The following is a 20,931-nucleotide window of genomic DNA, read 5'->3' on the forward strand; positions in this document are numbered from 1 at the left end:
AGAAACACACATTCCTGGACACAACACACACAGCACTAAACCTCAGACACATTTTGAGTTAACCGACCATCAAATAATGTTAAAATGCATTGCTGTTGTGCTAAGAATAAAGATTCTTTTAAATCTTAATGTTTTGGAGATTAACCAGTCCCACAATGATACGTGAGATACACAAATGAGGTATTATATATAAATGTATTCATTCTTTATAAATCAGTAATCAGATGTTACACATGACCGCTTTACATGATGATACAGAGACACAGACATAGAACTAAACAAAGATAACTAGCAAACTTAAACATTTAGCTGTATATAGCTGTTATAAACAGTCAAGAGCTGGACAACAAAATATACATTAATACTGGTCAGTAGTGATGGGAGAAGTACTGTACTTATGTAAAAGTATAAATACCACAGTGCAATTTTAATCTGTTACAAATGAAAGTCCTGCATTTAAAAAGTAGTATCACAAGTAAAAGTATGCACTATACATAATGGTCCCTTTTCAGAGTGTTATGCTAATATTTGTTATGTTACTGGATTATTATTACAGATGTCTTAAGGTGTAAACAGCATCGTGGCCGGGTTGTCTCAGTGGGTAGAGCAGGCACACATATACAGAGAGGTATATGCCTCGATGCAGAGGTCCAGGGTTCGAGTCCGACCTGTGACGATTTCCTTCATGTCTTCCCCCCTTTCTCACCTAGCTGTCATGTCAAATTAAAGGCACGAAAAAAATAAATAAATAGCCCCAAAACAAAAACGGTGTAAGCAGCATGTTACTGTTGTTATTTATCAAGGTTTGAACTACTTTATATACTGGAAGGCACTTTAGTTTATATGAAATCATCCTATTTTAGAGGCTGATAATAATGTAATAATAACGCTACAATGTAACTATAACTGTTGGATAAATAGAGTGAAGTAAAAAGTACAATATTTCCCTCTGAACTTTAGTGGAGTAGAAGTATAAAGTAGCATTTAATAGAAAACCCCATGTAAAGTACCTCAAAATTGTACTTAAGTACAGGACTTAACTATAGGTACTTAGTTACTTTCCACCGCTGCAGGTCAGATTGTTAATACATACTGTAGGTACAGGCCTGTGGTACAGGTTGCATGGCAGTGCAAAGGATACTAGAATAAATACTGGATAAAAAGTTATTCTGTTTACAGAATCGGGTTAATGTAATTGTGGGTAGACAGTATGTGCAGTATGATATGTATGTGTAGTACGATGCTTTAGCAGCCAACCTTTGGTTTGCCAGGCTGTGAACCTCCTCTACACTGACATGAAGGATGACATTAGCATTACTACTAATACTTATTAATGACTGTATGCTTAATAACGTATTGTAAATCTATTTGTTCTAAAATAAAGTGTAATGTGTATGTGCTCACAACCTGGCAACCCAGCAGTTATTTTGATTTATGCCTATTACTGATCTATGAAGCATTAATAAATTATTCATTAAATTCGTTGACAGCTCCTCTCCTCTCCTCTCCTCTCCTCTCCTCTCCTCTCCTCTCCTCTTCTCAGGCTTACTGGAAAACCCTGAACCAGGTGTTGCAGAAGCTCAGCCAGCGATTGGCCCTGATGAGTCAGGGGGAAGAGAGGAGAGGAGAGGTATCCCTCAACGCCTCCTCCATTTCTGACAAGCTGGTGGCCTTCAAAACCAAGCCTCCGCCCATTCAGAAGGACATGCTCTCCATCTGCAATGACCCGTACACACTGGCACAGCAGCTCACCCACGTGGAGCTGGTGAGGAGAGGGGGAGGGAAGTGTGGGTTAGATAAAGGTCAGGGAAAGGGATGATAACAAGGATGGATGATGAGGATTGGAAAGGATGTTTGATTGGTGGAGAGAAGGAGCTAAGGATGGTGAAACATGGGTGGGGACATAGTCCAAGTTAAGGACATGGAAGTCAAGAAACACATCAAACGAGGAGATGGAGTAGATGGAATAAGAAATGAGGGGGATAAAAAATGATTCGGAAAGAAGGTGGGAATTATAATAGTAAACCAAAATTGGCAGAATCACTTTGTGATCTTGTAGCACTTGAAGCTCACTGTAGTGTATAACCTTGATTATTACTTGTCAGCACTAACTGGTTTAGAACAAAGGGAATAATGCAATGCAACATACATGAACAAAGAATCTCTGCAGTGTCCCTCACATTGCATGCATGGTGCCTTCAGTCTATTCATGTGTGTCTTGATGTGGGCACGTGTATCTGAGGGATGTGGGGGGGGTGTGTGTGTGTGTGTGTGTGTGTGTGTGTGTGTGTGTGTGTGCCTGAGTAAGCTTGTATCCTTGTCTGAGCGGTGACATCACCCCAGAAGTCAGTGATGTGCCTGGGGCTTCAAACAAAGGGGATAAAACTGCTGTGGATATATGTGACCTGACAGCTTCACATTCTGGAATGCACACACACACAAAAGGAGAGAGAAAGAGACAGACAGACAGACATGTACAGTGCACACATACAACACTATTTCTATTGTAGGTTTTAGCAACAAGCAAATTCTGATTCAAAAGAATTAGATGCCATTGTGCTTTCTGTCACAGTGTACTCTGTCACTGTGCAGTGTGTGTGTGTGTGTGTGTGTGTGTGTGTGTGTGTGTGTGTGTGTGTGTGTGTGTTTTGTTTGTGTCATGCGTCTAGTCTAATGAGTCATTTTGATTTGCACATGCATGTGACTGCACAGTTGTCTTTTAATAGAAGTGAATATTGTCAATAAGTGTCACTTTGAGGAAACAGGATCCCAATGAGTCACGTCAATGAGTCATTACTTCCTCTTAATGATTGCCTTCCATTACTAAAATTAAAGAATTATTAATGGTTCTACCCCCATCTGTGCCTGTGTGTGTTTTCCAGGAACATTTGAGACATATTGGGCCGGAGGAGTTTGTCCAAGCCTTTGTTCAGAAAGACCCACTAGATGGAACCCAGGTAAACTTTTATTTTGAGCCTTAATAAATCTTAATTTTTTACCTGTGTCAGTATTCTTTTCATGCACTACAGATCATCTTGCGATTAGATCACACCAGCCTGGACGCCAAATCGGGCCAGGGCCCTAAAGTGTGTGTGCTCGGACCACACACATTTTCGAACTCTGCCTTTATTTCGATCTCAACTACACCTGTAAAGTTTTGTGACTTCATCTTGCATAGTTGCGACGCTACCGCGATGACAATACCTGACCGCAGACATAAACATCTGACCAAGTACTATAAACTGCCTCTGTGGTAGTTCCCACCACAGGTGTCTCCAGGACCACATTTTTCCTTGAGACACACACACACACACACACACACACACACACACACAGACTTACAAGGTAAAAAAAAATAAAAATACCAGGTCAAACCACAGCATTTTTTCATATTTTCAGTTGTATTTTGTTAGGGAATCCTGCATAGGAGGCAGAATTTGAGAATAGCTGTCCCAGTAAAAAGAACATATCTGACACAAAAAATGTCTGCCTTGTATATTGTGTTGTTGAGGTCTAATGTCTGATCTGAATTATCTGCTTAAGGGGCCATATAAATGTCAGCAGGCCACTGAGGTCACATACAGCACAGCAATGTAATACCACAAACTGTAGCAAGCACACTCAATTGCTTCATCTTTCCTATCTGTTTAACTGTTGCTGCTCTCACTCGCCTTTGTTCACTGGGGTTTTTCTCCGTATTCCGTCACCGTCTCTTTTACTCATCTTCTCTCCGTTTGTCCTTCCCCTATGGGTTTTTTCTCCTGTTCTCCATTGATCGCGTTCCGATCGTTGTCTTTGTCATTTACGCTCACACAGGGGGCTCATCCTGTAGATAATAAAGCTAATTAGGACCAGCGAAATTCCCTATGGTAACGCTTCCCATACTGACTTGCTCTTGTGTGCATGTTTGTGTGTCATCTGCAGCCATGCTTCAGTGACCAGAAGAAGAAAACCTCCAACCTGGAGGCTTATGTCAGGTGGTTCAACAGACTGTGTTACCTGGTGGCTACTGAGATCTGCATGGTGAGTGGCAAATGTTGGTACACCCGGTACTCATATTTTCTGACATTATTAGACTCTAGAAGCAAAGAAATGTCACACAAAATATACTCATTATGCCAAGAGAAGAGTATGAAAAAGGAACAATTACTCTGTTCACAAACTAGGACAACCACTGATGGAAAGCAATTTAATCATGACATAGACATGAAAATGAACAAGAGTAGATATATAGAAGATGTTCCCTATTTTTATACATAGTTTATATTCGGTTGTGCCTGTTGAGTATAGATTTGTTTCTGAAACATACTGTATTTTTTTCATGTTTAAAATAATAATTTCTTTAATAACTTGATATTTTAGTACAGTATTTTATTCTTATAAACAAATAGAGGGGCAGCAGATCGAGACAGTTTAGTTGTTACAGAGCGCCACTGCCCCCTAATGGTTTCTTTGTGATTCTACACTGTCACTGGCATGGCTAGTTAACTGTTTGTGCTAGTAGCTGTAAAAGAGATAACATTCACTAGAAAAATTAAGTGAATATGAAACAAAGAAACCCCTCTTTTTTTTGCAGCCGGCGAAGAAGAAGCAAAGGGCCCAGGTGATCGAGTTCTTCATCGATGTTGCAAGGGAGTGTTTCAACATTGGAAACTTCAACTCCCTTATGGCCATCATCTGTGAGTCTAATTTTGCGATATCTGATTGTATTATCACTGAGAATTTCCCTGCACGACTTGGTATTGATAGTTGAAGTCCATTTCCTCCCGTAGCCGGTATGAACATGAGTCCTGTGTCACGTCTGAAGAAGACTTGGGGTAAAGCCAAGACTGCCAAGTTCTTCATTCTTGAGGTAAACACAAAGCAACCATTCACTGACTGAGAGTTACAAGACAGGTAATAACCTGAGCTTGACAGTGTGTTGCTTTTTGCCGTTTGCTTTGACAGCATCAGATGGATCCTACAGGAAACTTTTACAACTACAGGACAGCTCTGAGGGGGGCCGTGCATCGCTCTCGGACTGCCAACAGCAACAGAGAACGGGTAGGGCTCAGCGGCACGCCGCTGACATCACTCTGAAAGCATGCTGGCATTAATTCAATCATGTATCATCTTATAATTAATAATAATACATTTTTTATATGGCGCTTTTCATAGTACTTAAAGACACTTTACGATAAAACATCACATTAAAGGTGCTGTAGGTAGGATTGCGAAGATCCAGGACTTGGTGCATCTGAACAGGGAGCTGTGGATTTTTGCAAATCGCAATTTTTTTGAATTACCTGCTTCATGTACTACTACAGTTTCAGCACATATGAAAGCAAGTTAGTTTTATAAGGCTTACCTACTGCATCTTTAAGCACATTAAACGCGAAACAATCAATCCAGCAACTAACAGTAGATGAAATGTGATATTATTATCATTACTGTCTGTTTTCTCTCTTCAGATTGTGATTCCCTTCTTCAGTTTGCTGATCAAAGACATTTACTTCCTGAATGAAGGATGTGCCAATCGGCTGCCCAACGGCCACGTCAACTTTGAGGTGAGACAGTCAACGTTTCTCCTGACGCTGTCTCATTTCAGCCACCCTAAAAACATTCACTCACTGCAATTTCTATTTCTTAGAAATTTGTGGAGTTGGCCCGGCAGGTCGGGGAGTTCATGACATGGAAACAGGTGGAGTGTCCATTCGAGGAGGATCGGGCCATCCTACACTACCTCCACACTGCTCCCATCTTCAGCGAGGATGGTGAGAACCTGATTAAACTTCTCTGCACATGTTGGTCCAAGTACTTTCACCATAGTTTGTGATAGTTTTCTCGACTTGTTTCCCAACTATTTTTGTTCTCATTCTTCCCCAGGACTTTACCTTGCATCCTATGAGAGTGAGAGTCCAGAGAACCAGGTAGAGAAGGACAGATGGAAAGCACTCAGGTAAGAATAATAAAACAGTTCAAATGAGAGATGCTATTATCTTGACACACCGTCCTTCATTAACCTTTTCTCCCATCAGGTCTAACGTTCTGGGAAAGACATGAGGCACTGACGGCAGCTGACCCTCCCACCAGCGAGGGAGCGTGTGTTCTCATTGCACTAAAATGAACTGTGAAGGAACCTAGCTGGTACTTAGGTGTTTTTCTATGAAGAAATGACGGGGGGGATGGGGGGGGGGGGGGGGGGGAAGTGAAACACGATGAACAGGATTCATCAAGAAGAGTGTGAAGAAAATGAAAAAGAACAATTCACAAATAAGTGAATTGAAAAAGTTAAGCTTTGGAAACTGGAGCAAAATGCCTTTGCAGCATATTAACTATCAGTGACGATGTACAGTATGTTGGAGAGGGATACGGCCTGTCCTCCTTCCTTCCCTCCATGTGTGTTTACTCTGTGAAGATATGTTTACTACTATAGAGAGTACAGTTACAGGGAAAACCACTTTATAAAATGAAATTCCTACTGATTGTTGTTTTTGTATTTGTTCCCCTTCTCTCTCTCTCTCTCTCTCTCTCTCTCTCTCTCTCTCTCTCTCTCTCTCTCTCTCTTTCCCTTTGGTCCAAAAGCCTCATCCAAGTATTTAATTTGGCTTTTTTTTCCTTTACTTGTAATGTACTGTAAGAAACTTACAATGATGTGAAGGGCGCTGGCTAGCCCATAGCAGCTGTCTAATTTTTTAGGTCTACTGAAGGGATGGCAACTGTGTGTACCTGGGAAGACAGAAGAGGACATGCCTTGAGTATTTTACCAGTTTATCTCTCGTATACTTTTATGAGTGTGCTTGTGATCCATATGTCCATGCGTCCATGTCTGTTCAGATTGTCACTGTCTTGTTTTGCATGAGAATGACTGAAAAAGCCTGTTTCTTGGTCATCTCTTCTGGTATTTTAATTTATTGTACCTTATTTTGGGCGGGGGGAAATAGGAACTGTTTGTTTTCTACTTTTAAATGTATTGTGCCAGTAATGCGAGACAACTACAGTATAGCTTAACCGTCACGATGGGAGATAGGCCAGGTGTTGATTGTGTACAGGTGACATTTACCCCTCATCTTTCTGCTCTTCAGGAAGTTTTTTCTGACTGACGTTCAGTTGTCTGATATATTTATGGAGATTCTGTGCTGACAGATGTATAGTTTTTATTGTAACTTTCCTTTACTGAATATGAAGTCCAATAGCATGCTCTGACAGGTGTTTTTAAAGGGGCATTAAGTGTATCCACCTTGTAAAGATTACTACAAAGGACAATGATTAATTAGATCATTTTGTCCGTCTATGAAGTAAAGAGGGAATTTTGTGCCATTCGATTCACTGGTTATGACAATTCAGGTTCCTCTGACTTAAAATGTGCTGTTGATCGTTTTGTGGGATTGTCACTGAACTTTGTTTTTGGCAGTTTTGTTGTGATTCGGGAGCCATTTTTTTAAATGGTGGGTGGGGGGAGTAGAGGAGGGTTATGGGGAACTATGTAATTATAAGCTTTTTAAAAACAGTCTTAATAAGTTTGCTATAATTGATTGATGTCAGTGTTTTCTCTTTAGAAGCACCTTTCCCTTTCAATAACAAACTGACTTTAATTCTGCTTCCTCATTTGTCATCAATAAACTCGCTTTCCCTGTAACACGTTGGCCCAGATAAGTTAAGACTATAGAGAGCCAGAGATGTGAAGTCAAACCTGCCGTTCAAGGTGAACACCTGTTTTAATAAAACATTGCCTGCCATTGTGCCATGTGTTTTCAATGACAATCACAATACATTACATCAGTCCTGCTCTTTTTAATGGGGTAGTCGCACTGCCAAGTCTATCTTTGAATTATTTTTTTCCCACTTACATTGTTGCATCATCCAATGAGTGGAGTGCATTCAGTGCTTTTCATGGTTACTGAGACCAAGCACACCATTTTGGTTCCAACATCACTGCAACATTTGTGACTGGTTGCTAAAAATCCTTTAATAAAAGTAAACCATGCTTAGTTGATTGCCTTCCGTTCATTTTGTTTATGACAATGCTTGGTTTGATTGATTTCCATTTTCTGCCCGTTCAAGCTTCATGCCTTGAACAAAACATTGAAACAGAATTGCATTGAATCCACCCAATCGGGCTTTTCTAAATAATGAACGAGCCCTGACGTTTTATTGATGGAAAAAAACACTTTGTCATTTGCATGTAGATATTTTCTAAATGTTTGAGGAACAAAAATGCATGAAAGTCCATGCATTGCAAGATTTCTGCAATTCAGACAAAAGTCAAAGTTGAGTGACAAAAGACAAATTAATAAGGCAATCAACAGTCAATTGCAGCCCCATTTCAAACACTATCTTCAAAGGGCTCTCTTCACTGTATCAGTACCAGGCAAAGGTTTGGACTCACTTTCTCATTCATTGAGTGGGAAAGCGTATCCAAACTTTGGACTGGTACTATGTATTATTGATCAGTTAATTGTTTTTTCTGAAACATGTTGCAAAATAGTGGAAGCTGCATATCACAATTTCTCTTTTAAATTGCTTGTTTTGATCAACCAACAGTCCAAAATCCAAAGTAATAATAGTAAAAATATTGAATTAAAAAAGGTTATAAAACAGAAAAGCAATAGCTTACATCTGCACATTTGAGAGACTGGAACTAATGTTTGTCATTATGCTTTATAAAAGGACTTTAACAATTAACAGATTATCTCAATTGTTGCCGATTATTTTTCGAAATTTTAAAGAACATTAAGATGATGTAAAACGTTGGTAACAGTTTAACGCATGAAACTGATTTTCTTACCATGTGCCCAAAATAGCTGTGAATTTATGCAAATCATTTAATGTTAATTTTGACATACCAGCAATTTTAGAAAAGTAGCCCAAGCCTAATTTTATTTGTGGGCTGGAAATCTCAGGCATATTCCACATGAGATGGTGAATGTGGTGAAGCATACAACGCACGCTTATCAATGAAAGCAACATGTTTATTTTAAGGGTGAGTGCATTTTAGTCTTTGAGTTCCTCTCCAGCTGAGCCAAATGTTATCTGAGCAAGTTTGGTGTACGATTCAAAGTGCCTGGAGCTCAGGTAAGTGCCGAAGAAAACCTGAAGCACCAGCACAGCCCTCATTCTCCTCAGGATCGGTTTGGAGAGGTCCGCCCAGTACCGGAGCAGATTGCCCTTCTCTGGCATCGGTGCTGTGCTGTACCTGGTTGCAAGCCCAACATTCACAGGTAATGCCAGGAGGATGGGGTACACCCCCCCACCGACCACACCAACAAGTGCACCTCGCATCAGGGCACAGGTGGGACAGTTGAGGTCACCGGACAGGAGGGGGCCGGACACTGCTGCGTTGTACAGGGCAAATGTTGTGAGGAAGGGCAGCACGGCCATCGGCAGGCTGGAAGCGATGGGCGCCTGTGTGACATTCAGAGCTCTGCGGTACAAGCTGTTGGAGATCAATCCTGCAAGGCCACCATTTCCACCCAGATACATGGGTCCGTAGATGAAGATTTTCTGATCAATGTCAGGCAGTCTCTCGAAATTACTCGCCAGCATTTCAGCAATCGCAGCTCTTGAGAGTCCACTTCCAGAGATGCCGTCCTTCTGGGTATTCTCCGACATCTTCAGCTTGAATGTGTACACGAAACCGCCCGCTGTTCTGTAGTTAGAGGCTCTTGCTTACAATTTGAATAACTCCGTTACCGCATTGGTAAGGTGGTCCTCGGGATGGAGACAGGGCGCAGACATGTTTACCCACAATTCTAAGCGCACAGTGTTTTGGTTTTATAACCCTGCGTTTAGCCTCCCAGGCATAGCCCCGAAGGTGTTCACTCCTTTTATATATGTCAATGGTTTACTCACGGAGGGTTAAGAATTGTCCATACAGTAGATTCTTCATTTATTAAAATAGATTATTAGTACGTGCAAACATCTGTCTGGATGTCAATGTATAGCGGATAACACACAGTACACTATAATATAAAAGGAAAACTTCAAATTCAAGGCATATGACAAAATAAAAACCTAAAACGATGCATTTGACATCATCCAATAATGATTGTATGGATATTGTATTTTCCCAGAACGCACAATAATATTATTAGCAGCAGCAGCATAGTTGTACTCTTAGTGTGAGCAGAGATCATCTAAATACCTGCTAAAGTAGTAAAAAAAAATCCAGTAACCTAATATAGATTTTATTTAACGAGAAGAGAAGAGGGAATGGAAAATATACTGTATGTGTTACAGGGTTATACTAAACATGTTTACAGGTGAGCTTGTGACACACAAATAATGTGGGGATTTTTCCAAAAGTAATTTTCTTCTAATTGGGAACGTTCTGCTGCCAACCAACAGATACCTTTAGGATAGCCTGTGTGTTTATTTTTAAAACAAAATGTTTCATTATTTTTTGGTCAGTAATATTAAAACCCAAGATCGAGGAGCTTCTAGTAATACGAGAAAATTAAAACTTTCCAAAACGTTCATGTACAAGTAGGCCTATTCTATTTTGTTAAGAATTTCTTATATTAAAAATGAAGTTTTTATACGAAACTAATAATCAACATGAATAAGCACACTGTATATACCTCATATATATAAAGAAAACTTTTACATTAATAATTCCATATTTTTTTTCGAACCCTTTGCACTGCACCCTTGCACTACTGTCTTACTTTCTACAAGTTTCATTGTAGCCCACACATAATAGTCAAATGCTGCTTGATTGCACCTGAAAGGATCAACTCAGGACAACAAAATCCCATGGATGAGATGAGTGGACGTTGTTATTGTGCGTTGCGTCATCGGATTCTAGATTCGACCAGGGAAGATCGCCATCTTTGAAGACGACTAGTCGGAGGCATTTTGTAGTATCTTTGTTCATCATTTTTTCATAATTAAACTGATACACCTTGCATTTGAATCCCATAATTGTAAAAGACAGGTAAGATCAACTAATGGAGCATAGACAATTACCACTTTATTCTGTTACATACTGTTTAACGTTAGAGTATTATTCCCCCAATGTTAGCTAACGTTAGCGAGTTAGCTTTTCCGAAATTCGACGTCTCGCCAACATGGCAGATGCTTATCAGGCTAGCTACGGTAGGCTACTCAATTCCTCGGGAACTGTATGTTGGCAAATTAGGGCACAACTTTCTATTATTGTGGCAGTCAATATCCTGAAGTTGGTAGTCACACTATAATGTCTTCATTTTAATATAGTAAGTTATGCGGACTGACGTAACGGTAATGATGGTATGGGTGGCTAACGTAATGTTGGTTAGCGTGCTCAACGTTTGATGGGCCTTGAATCGAGATCAACATTCGACGCCTTTCTCTGCTTCATTCACTTCCAGCCAGTTGACTGGTTACAAACAATCCTAGACCTAACGCACGTAACGTTAGCTACCACAGTTTGAATTGAAAATTACAATACGTCTATGAAACAATGGATGTCCATTGCGTTTGGATGGATCATGTCGTGGAAACGTCGACAATAACGTTACTTTAACGTTGGCCCAAGTTACAACTTGCTTGCGTTTAGCGCTCTTGTGCATTTGATCAACTAACGTTAACGTTAAGTAAGATAACGTTCCATATAGTTTTATGTAACGTTAACGTAAACTCCTGCATGTATTGCATTGCGCTTTTTTTTATTGGTTTACAGTCCACTAACGTTACGCAATTATTTTATGTCAGGTTTGGATTTGGTTTGAAAGCTGCACTAACAATTAATAAGAATAATGTATACTTTATTCCCGCAATGAGAAATTACTTATTATTGCACATTATGGCTGCAACCGTGGAATGTATAAAATGGCCGCAAACAACGATAATTTTCACTGTCTATTTACATGGGTTAGGGTTACATGTAATACATAATGTTGTGTCTTTTGTATTGGAGGAGAGGCATCTTCAGAAAACTTTCCACTTGTAATGCTACAACTGAGTCTATGGCTACCAATACATTGCAATGATTGATAAATATCAGAATTTAATGTCTTTTAGGATTCAGTGGATTTTGACTTGTTTTCCATGTCTTTCAGATGCGCCACTCAGAGCGAATGCGCTCCCCAGGTGTCTGGCTCGATGAGTACAGCTGGGAAGAGAGAATGGAGTGTCGTAAACGAAAGAAACAAGATTCGCACAGCAGCGAAAGAGAAAATAAGTCCAGAAGAACTCACCATCAACACAAGACCTATGAGGGGTAAATATGTTATTTATATAATATCTCAGTATTTGTTGTGTGAAGTACCTACTGAAATTCTAAGACCTTTTTTTTTTTTTTTTTTTTTTTAAGGCACACATTTTACCTGAAGTGAACAATATATCAACAACTAGATTGTGTAAAGGAGAACTACAATGTTAGCTTAAGTGTTTGATATACTAAAAATTCCATCTGTGTTATAATGCATTTTAATGACCTTTTTGTAGGAAAGCTGTTCAACCATCACATAACCTATAGGAAACTTTGTTTGCAAGCTTTTAATAAATATCAAGATATCTTCCACTTGTTACCTTCAAAAGTTAGAGATGGAACCCAGCTTAAGCTGAATTGGCAGATATGTGGACAATCGGATCAGGTGTGGATGATGTCAAAAATGTTGTGTAATACCTATCTGAACATGGGAGCAATGACAATGCAGGGTTCCCGCTAGGGCTGGGCGATAAAACAATAACGATATGTCTCGCGATGGACACGTAATCAATATCAATAGAAAATGCGGTCGATAAAACGTTCGATAACTTGTTTTTCTTCATCAGAAGAAACCAGAGGTTGTGAAGCAAGTTTGGTTGCATGAACAAAGGCACTCACTCTCTGGTAACCTAGCAACGTAGGGAGTGACACTCTAGCAGCCAATCATGTAACAGTATCTAGTTTGGTTGCGCCGCATCGCTGTCTTGTGTTCTTCAATAACAGAACCGGCGTGGAGTGATAAGTGGAAAGTGAGTGCCGCAGCGAGGAAATTGTTGATAAAACAAAAGTCAGTATGGCAGTTTTGGGGGATTTTATAAGTCTGACAGTAGTCAGAGCAATGTCGTCAGACCGTCGTCCCCACCAACACTGGTAATACCATAAACTTGTTTTACCACTTTAGCCGCGCTCACACTTTGGAGCACAGCCGTATTCGCCATCAACGGCCAACAACATCTGCAGCTGCTACACGGCACAAACAGCAGACCACCATGGAGAGGTACTCTGCATCTGCGCCTTACTAAACGCTACAAAGAAATAACGGAGGCAGACATGCTGAGCACTGTCCAGAAGCCAGGTTACCAACCTAGCACTAAACCTGCAGAAAATAGTTCTTCTCAGGTTTCTTATATTTAACACCATTTTATTAAAATTTATTAAGCATTTCTTACTTATTCTTTAAGTTTGCACCTTAATGTTAAGAGATAATTGTTAAGTGTTCATTGTGATTTTAGACCTATGTTTACATTTTAATTATTTGAGTGTTTTCCATGGTTGTGTTGACATTTCTGCTTTTATAACTGAGGGGATTATAATCAGAGGAAGGTTAAGTTTAAAATAAAAATGTTTAAATTTAATATATTTTTCTCCTGGTCCTTACTTTAAATAGGTCATAAAAAATATCAATAATTATCGATATCGACCGATATGAAACACTTATATCGTGATACAGTTTTAAGCCATATCGCCCAGCCCTAGTTCCCGTGGGGTCTAAAAAAAAATCAAAAATTCTGAACTTTAAATTAAAACGTCTTAAAAGTAGCCAGATTTTCATCTGAGGTCTTACATTTCATTTAGTCAGGTCTAAAAAAGGTTTGCCCCTCGTTCATTTCCAAAAACGCTGGCCGCAGAAAGAAAAAGTATGGAGTTGTAGCCTACAAAGAGGAGCTCTAGAGTCTTTGCTCTGTAATAAAACCAGCAGAACGCTGCCCTCAGAACGTTGGTTTGGTGTGTTTTAGTTCTTTCTGGGGGATATTGGTGTTGGTACGTACGCGGTGATAAAACTACAAATGCCGTGATAAATGTAATACCTGCCTGCGAAATACGTCTGCTTCTCCTCAGTTTGTTAAAGTTCGGCTAGGCCTACGTGTGGAAAATGTACCTTTAACGAGACATGGCTAGATCACAGCAATTTCCACTGTTGGTAACAAGCGGTACCCAGCTCCAGGTACGAGGCTCGCTGCAAACTTTGTAAAAAAAATAAATACAAATAAAATATTTCTGGGTGTGAAGGCGTTGGAGTCACACGCCACAGCGGAGAAACACAAGCTAGCCGCAAAATGCCTTCAGCAGACTCGGCCAATTAGCCAGTTTTGTAGGTCTTAAATTTCAATCTTTATGTACTCCATATCAAAGAGTGCATATACATTGTAGAGCACAGTTGTACATAGGTACTACTGTTTTATTTTTTGTAATGACATTTCAGATGCACTTTTGTAAATTAATCATTTGCCCCTAAATGACAAGTCAAATTGCAATTTCACTGTCATCTGTTGAAGTTATGGGCAGTGTTAATATGTTGTGCAATTCTGGCTTTTTGTGGACATGTAGGGTGGCCTATAGGGTTACATTAGATGTTTCCAGATCTACTCTAATTTTAATTCTGTAGAGAGGCAGACTTCCTCCTGGAAGACAACTGACACCACCAGGGTACTAGGACCCTAGGGGTTTCTTGGTCTGTTTTAGGTGCTTAGGAGCTAACATGGCCTGCTGGGTGGGTGGGTTGTTAGCGATTGGAAACATTCTAAGCAAACTAAACCTTAATAAAGGATGTTAAACAGCAAAACGTATATAAGGAACTGTTGCAAGGTTATAGGAATTTTTATGAAAGCAATAAAGAAATTCCTCTTAAGATTCTTTAGTTCTCTGCATTTCATATTGGCAGAAGTGGCACCGCATAGGTGTTCACTTCTGGCGTACTGAGATCGACAAGTGCAGAATCACGGATCGTATTACGCACCATCAGGTTGTGCCGAAAAGCTTTCAATGCCTCACACTTTAACTCTGCCAATATGGCTCTCTGTCAGGGTGCACACATTTTAAGGAAGGCATGCTTTGAGTTGTCAAGGAGATAGCTGTATAAATGTTAAAATTGCCCAAATGTGACATTACATGTTGACATTTGCATACCCCTGAAAGTACTATTTGCATAGTGATAAACTGCTAATAAAAGACTTTCTGAATGGTAGCCTCTCATTGAACAGGATGTTTGGTTGCTGTAAATCAGTATGTTGCTAATTACAAATGTTACATAAAAGGCTCAGGGAGTAGAGTGTCAGGCAACAGGCGGACCATTAGTGCCATCACGCAGCCTTCTTCATTTGAGAGGGTTATCACAGACGAGGAACTGGGCTGTTGTTGACCTGACATACGCTAGTGCTTGTTTTTGATTTGTGTGTCGTTTTTTTTGTTTGTTTGACTGCAGGCACTTCTTGGAAACCCGCAGTTTGAACCAGAGGCTGGACTCTCGGGATCGAACCACCAAGGACCACCGTTTGGGCATGGCCTGCGAGGACAGCCGTGAAGGCACCTGCAAGGACAGAGACCGTGACTGGCACCACTACAGCAAGTCATCCGGGCGCAGTGGTCGGAGTGGTCGCAGCAGGCGAAGCAGCCAAAGGCACAGAGACAGAAGGCGCAGACGTAGCCACTCTCGCCACAGGTCCTCCTCGGTACGGGAACCTCCTTCTCTCCTCTATACCCCTCTCTTGTCTTTGCCACCAAATCGAATGGGTCAGCACTGGTGTTTAGCCAATGCTTAACACCTATCTCTTTGTCTCTGTGTGACCAACTCTTCACTATAAAGCATGATTTCCAATAATGACAAGTAGGGGCTCAGGAAGTAAGGGTTTGTGAGTGTTTATTGATTTGTTAGAGCAACGTGCAAGTGGGTAGTTGAGGAACGTGATAGTAAAGAATCAAGTTGTTTCGGAGGAGTTACAAAGAACTACATGTAGATAGACTGTAATTAATCAAGTTAAGTTTTTTCTGTACTACTCTGAGAAAGTATCTCATCTGAAAATCTTGTTGCCATGTTTTTCTTCTGTAACACACACTATGTGGTGGCTGGCGCCCAATTTCTCTGACGGGGCTGAATTTGAATTTGCTGCTCCGTCCATTCGCCTGGCGGTGTTACTGAACGGGCCGAATCTATCCACCCCTACACCTCCCCCCCCCTTGGCCTGGTTGAATGAATGACGATGTCGCATTGTGGTGGCCTGGTGCTGGCTGACTGATGGGTTATTGATGTGATGGCGGATTGCGGCGGTTCCGGTACAGAGGAGGACCCAACAGCGCAGGAGCAGGAAAAGATCCAGGAGTGTTGAGGATGATGAAGAGGGTCACCTCATCTATCACAGTGGAGACATGCTGAGAGCGAGATGTATAGAATATATACCTTTTTTTTTCTTCTATTGTTCACACTTTGTCTCTCTCACTCACTTGTTGTCTGGTTTTTATTTCCAAACATTGATTTATAGGCTGAAGTATTTGGGCCAATAGACTTCATTTTATTGGTTAAATACTGCTTGTCAGTGTAACATATTAAGCATTGAGTTATATTCCAGTGTTCAGAAGCCTGTTTATAGTAGTGTAGCTAAACCGAGCAATAAAACATCAGGCAGTGCACCAGCCAAATGGCAGTGTTTTACTTTGTCAGTGCTGTGTTTCTAACTTCTACTCTCTATTTTCTGTAGATGAGATTGTGTGTACTCTAGGAGAGGGTGCCTTTGGGAAGGTCGTCGAATGCATTGATCACTCAAAGTAAGAAAATATTCCTGTTTTTAATATTCTTGTCTTACTCATTCTTTCTCCCACGTTTGATATTAAAAGTATTTATATTGTGTGCTTCCAGTGATGGAGCTCGAGTGGCTCTGAAGATCATTAAAAACATAGGCCGCTACCGTGAGGCAGCTATGTCTGAGGTAGAGGTGCTTGAACAGTTGAAGTCCCTCGACTCTGATAAGCGATAGTAAGTCGATCCATAGTAACTTCACATCACAAAAACCTGATTGCTTTGTGGTCATCGCATGTGAAAATGTTTTCAGAATTTGCCACACAAGGAACTTAATTTGCATCTACTATACCTCTGCTCCTCTTTAGTGCTTGTGTACACATACTGGACTGGTTTGACTACCACGGCCACATTTGTATTGCCTTTGAACTGCTTGGCCTCAGCACCTATGATTTCCTCAAGGAAAACAATTTCCAGCCTTTCCCCATAGAACACATCAGGCACATGGCGTACCAAATCATCCGGGCTGTGAGATGTAAGTAACTGACAGGCATGCACTCATAATTGTGTAAGGGAAAAAAAAGCATTTGGGTTTAAAATGTATGTGGTCTTGTCTTTCAGTTCTGCATAACAACAAGCTGACTCACACGGATCTGAAGCCTGAGAATATTCTCTTTGTTAGTTCAGACTATGAGATGGAGTACAACCCTGAAATGGTAGGTGCCCTCATAGTGCGTTCCATTTACCTCGGAAGCCGGAGCTGGGAATGACGTCACACCAGAGTTTAATGCGTTACATAAAAGTTGGGTTTTTCTTTGTGTTAGCTCTATCCAGGTTAGCCATTGTTAGCAAGACCAATTTTTGTGTGCATACAAACAGTGTAACATCTCCACAGAAGTTGGACAAGATTGGGTTTACGATTTAATGGGACAAATAAGACTAATAACTGTATGTTACTAAAGCTTTCACAACTGTTGAGGTACGGGGCATCCATGTTTGATTTTGAGCTTGGGGTACTCGTAAGTTGTCAGAGTTCCGAGTTCGGAAATCCGAGGTCACGGTGCGTCTTAAGGCGCTGACACACTAACCCGATAATCGGCCGTTGGACAGTCTGGCGAGGTCGGTGACTCTAGTCTGTTCCGTGCCGTCGACCGTCTTGTGGGGGGGGCTGTCGGCCTTTATTTTGGCCGACCTGACATGTTCAGTCGGCGGCAGGGCAGTCGGGACTCACTCGGAAATGGCAAGCGTAATGAGCGTGGCTAGAGTCTCTCAAAATCTGACAAATCTTTTAAACTGACCTTTGTCGATCTGAAATGAAGACAGATTCAGCAACTGCATGGCCTATTTCTTGCTTAAAATGTTTTCAGAAACATGTTTCAGTGAACTATTTTAGTAAAATATGAGATTGTATTCTGAACAAGCTGCCATGACAGTCTGGCTTTGAATTTCTGGAGAAAACAAACCCACGTGACGTCTTCGTCCAATCAGCTGCCAGTTTTCATTTTTGGGCAACAATACAGATTAGCGCCGCCTGCTGTTATGGAGACATATGACATCTTGTCCCTTCGTTGTGTTCTGTGGCACTTTATGGACCAACTCGGGGAGACTGATCAGTCCGACTGGATTTTCTGCCAACGGTTGGCCGTCTGGTGTGTAACTGCCTTTACCGACTTTGACCTCGGAAAATCTGACTTCAAAGTACAAATGGAACGCACTATAAATATGTATCCACAAAAATCATCATAACTGCTGAAATATTGGCCAAAACTTTTTGTTTTTCGGCAGCTGTGTGAGTGATTGTTTTCTTATCCTCAGAAACGGGATGAACGGACATTGAAGAACCCAGATGTGAAAATTGTGGACTTCGGTAACGCCACATATGAACATGAGCACCACACCTCCGTGGTGTCGACGCGTCACTACCGTGCTCCCGAAGTCATTTTAGGTACATGGCTGTTTTAAAGCACTGCTCGGAAGCTTTAGGCCGATCCTTTAGTGGTGACTTGTTATTTAGTTTACTTTGTCTCTTTCAGATCTGGGCTGGGACCATTCCTGTGATGTCTGGAGTGTAGGCTGCATACTCATTGAGTACTACCTTGGATCTACGCTCTTCCAGGTAAGTGGCAGTAGAGAGCATGATGAAATTCTTAATACTGTGACTCTTATCATGGCATTTGGCAAGATGTGTTGTTTCCTCCTTCAGACTCATGACAGTAAAGAGCACCTTGCAATGATGGAGAGAGTCCTGGGCCCCATCCCCACAAACCTTCTGCAGAAAACCAAGTATGTGGACCACAAACAAACAAAATTGTTTAACACCATTTATTTGGCCACCTGAACACACTCCACAGATGGAGTTTATTTAGAATTTTTGATAAATGTTGTAATCATTGTGTGTTGTACAGGAAACGGCGGTATGTTCACCGTTGCAAGCTTGACTGGGATGTGCACAGCTCTTCTGGGAGATATGTCAAGAAACACTGCAAACCCTTAAAGGTAAGAGTAATCTACTGGAGACAGCCCGTGTTGAAGCGCTCCTGTGCTTCGGAAAAAAATATCTGTATTTATCAAATGTGATTTTAAAAAAATACACCTTCTAACAACACCAAAACTCTGATCTTTACACGTTAGCCACATGTGTTTTGTTCAGTTACAACACTGTACATAGCCCAGAACTTCACAATAAGGGCAGGATTCCTAATTTGCTTCATGCAGCCACTGAGCCCAGCTGCTTGAATACATGAAAAGGATTCAAACTTGCAAGAAATCAGGAGGAGGGGGGTGGTGGTGTGGCCTTTTTTCATGCCATGGGACCTTTTTAAAATGCAGAGCACTAGATTAATGGTGACATATTTTAAAATTGCCTCTTCTTTCCTATCAGAATTACATGCTGTCTAAGGGCGAAGACCACCACCAGCTGTTTGACCTGATAGAGAAGATGATGGAGTATGACCCAGCTAAGCGCCTCAGTCTGGAGCAGGCCCTCCAACATCCCTTCTTCTCCTGCTTCTGCAAGAGCAGCAGCAGTAAAAGCCAAAGCAGCAGAGGCAGCAGCAGCAGAGGCGGCAGCAGCAGCAGCAGCAGCAGCAGCAAAAGAGACTGAACTCGTGAACCTGTAGCCTTGGCCAGGGCCTGACTGTCACCATGACATTTGTCATGGTGCGCAGTGGCAGCCTCTACTTCCTGACTCTCCAGGAGAGGTGTACCTTAACTGACTGTATCAGTCCACTGCCCTACCTTGCTGTGTCCTGTCCTAAGCCAGTGTGTTTCTTAGTCTCACTCATCAACAAGTTGTGTTCTCATCTCTGGCATGTTTTGATGTAATGAATCCCCCAGTTGATTTCTATTTATTTGCCATTGTAATTTAATTTGTCACTCCTAAGCATATACTGGTAGAGCTGTTTTTTTATTCATGAGTATTCCGAATGTGTCCCATGTTCTTTCTCTGCATTATGAAGTGGGTGATGGGTAATGTTGAGAATTGCTTTACCATCCCATCAGTCTCCAGTAATTTATTCAGCACTGTAGATGAATAAAAAAGCTGTTGCGGGCAGAACATTTCTTGTATATAGAATTTAAGTAATTTCTTTTTTCACTGACTGGTTATGCAACTTTTGCAGTATCATGTACATTCTCAATAAACGTGAATAGACTACAGAAGTGTCTTGTGTGCATACTGTGCAGTGATTCAGGTGCAGTAGCTGCATTAATCCTTAGGAGGGCAGTAAAAAGCTTGTAGCTGGAAAAGTCGGCCTCCAGAAGTTACTCAACATCACTGAAGGCAAACGTGGTAGTTATCAAAGCATTAACCTGTCCTAAACCTATAATCATTTTAACATTGTAGCCCCCTTTTTTTTTTTTTTTTTGTGGGGAAGGTCACTGATTTCTTTTGAGTATTTCTCTGTTGAAAGATTTGAGGGTTAAAGTAAACTGGATTGTTAACCACCGTTTATTCTTTTTTTAAATTATTTTTTGGGGCATTTTAGGCCTTTATTTGTGACGGGACAGCTTAGACATGAAAGAGGTGAGAGAGGGTGAATGACATGCAGCAAAGGGCCACAGGTCGGAATCGAACCAGCGTCCGCTGCGTTGAGGACCGAGTCTGTATATGGGCGCGCGCTCTACCAGGTGGGCTACCCAGGCGTCGAAACCGGTAATTTCATAAGGTAGAAATGGTGGGTTCGACCGACAACAAAGAAACAAACAACTGTATTAGACTTTTCTAATTCTAAAATGAATATATTCTTAT

General features: G+C 41.0%; 3 protein-coding genes across 5 annotated transcripts in view; 2 read left to right on the plus strand and 1 right to left on the minus strand.

Moving 5' to 3' along the window:
- LOC114562714 (ras-GEF domain-containing family member 1C) overlaps nt 1-6,151 on the plus strand; it is a 63,595-nt gene extending 57,444 nt beyond the window's left edge. For both annotated transcript variants that reach the window (XM_028589277.1, XM_028589276.1), the window contains exons 5-14: nt 1,544-1,765; nt 2,883-2,957; nt 3,925-4,023; nt 4,577-4,679; nt 4,773-4,852; nt 4,948-5,043; nt 5,451-5,546; nt 5,630-5,753; nt 5,866-5,938; nt 6,018-6,151. In XM_028589277.1, the coding sequence (XP_028445078.1) occupies nt 1,544-1,765; nt 2,883-2,957; nt 3,925-4,023; nt 4,577-4,679; nt 4,773-4,852; nt 4,948-5,043; nt 5,451-5,546; nt 5,630-5,753; nt 5,866-5,938; nt 6,018-6,042 (993 nt within the window). In that variant the 3' untranslated portion in view covers nt 6,043-6,151. The remainder of the gene's footprint in view (nt 1-1,543; nt 1,766-2,882; nt 2,958-3,924; nt 4,024-4,576; nt 4,680-4,772; nt 4,853-4,947; nt 5,044-5,450; nt 5,547-5,629; nt 5,754-5,865; nt 5,939-6,017) is intronic.
- A 2,779-nt stretch (nt 6,152-8,930) lies between these two features.
- On the minus strand, nt 8,931-9,761 carry tmem126a (transmembrane protein 126A). The gene has a single exon (XM_028589772.1). It carries the CDS (start codon nt 9,589-9,591, stop codon nt 8,974-8,976), a length of 618 nt encoding a protein of 205 aa, XP_028445573.1. The 5' UTR covers nt 9,592-9,761; the 3' UTR covers nt 8,931-8,973.
- A 1,009-nt stretch (nt 9,762-10,770) lies between these two features.
- On the plus strand, nt 10,771-20,339 carry clk4a (CDC-like kinase 4a). 2 transcript variants are annotated; one of them, XM_028589723.1, is made up of 13 exons: nt 10,771-10,915; nt 12,021-12,181; nt 15,375-15,621; nt 16,229-16,331; nt 16,645-16,711; nt 16,803-16,919; nt 17,051-17,217; nt 17,304-17,398; nt 18,498-18,627; nt 18,716-18,798; nt 18,886-18,965; nt 19,088-19,178; nt 19,564-20,339. In XM_028589723.1, exons 2-13 carry the CDS (start codon nt 12,021-12,023, stop codon nt 19,783-19,785), a joined length of 1,563 nt encoding a protein of 520 aa, XP_028445524.1. In that variant the 5' UTR covers nt 10,771-10,915; the 3' UTR covers nt 19,786-20,339. The 2 variants fall into 2 exon arrangements, with proteins under 2 accessions (XP_028445524.1, XP_028445523.1); XM_028589722.1 differs by lacking the exon at nt 10,771-10,915 and adding an exon at nt 11,016-11,076.
- The last annotated feature ends 592 nt before the right edge of the window (nt 20,340-20,931 follow it).

This window comes from Perca flavescens, chromosome 10 (assembly GCF_004354835.1).
Source record: "Perca flavescens isolate YP-PL-M2 chromosome 10, PFLA_1.0, whole genome shotgun sequence".
Lineage (NCBI taxonomy): Eukaryota > Metazoa > Chordata > Actinopteri > Perciformes > Percidae > Perca > Perca flavescens.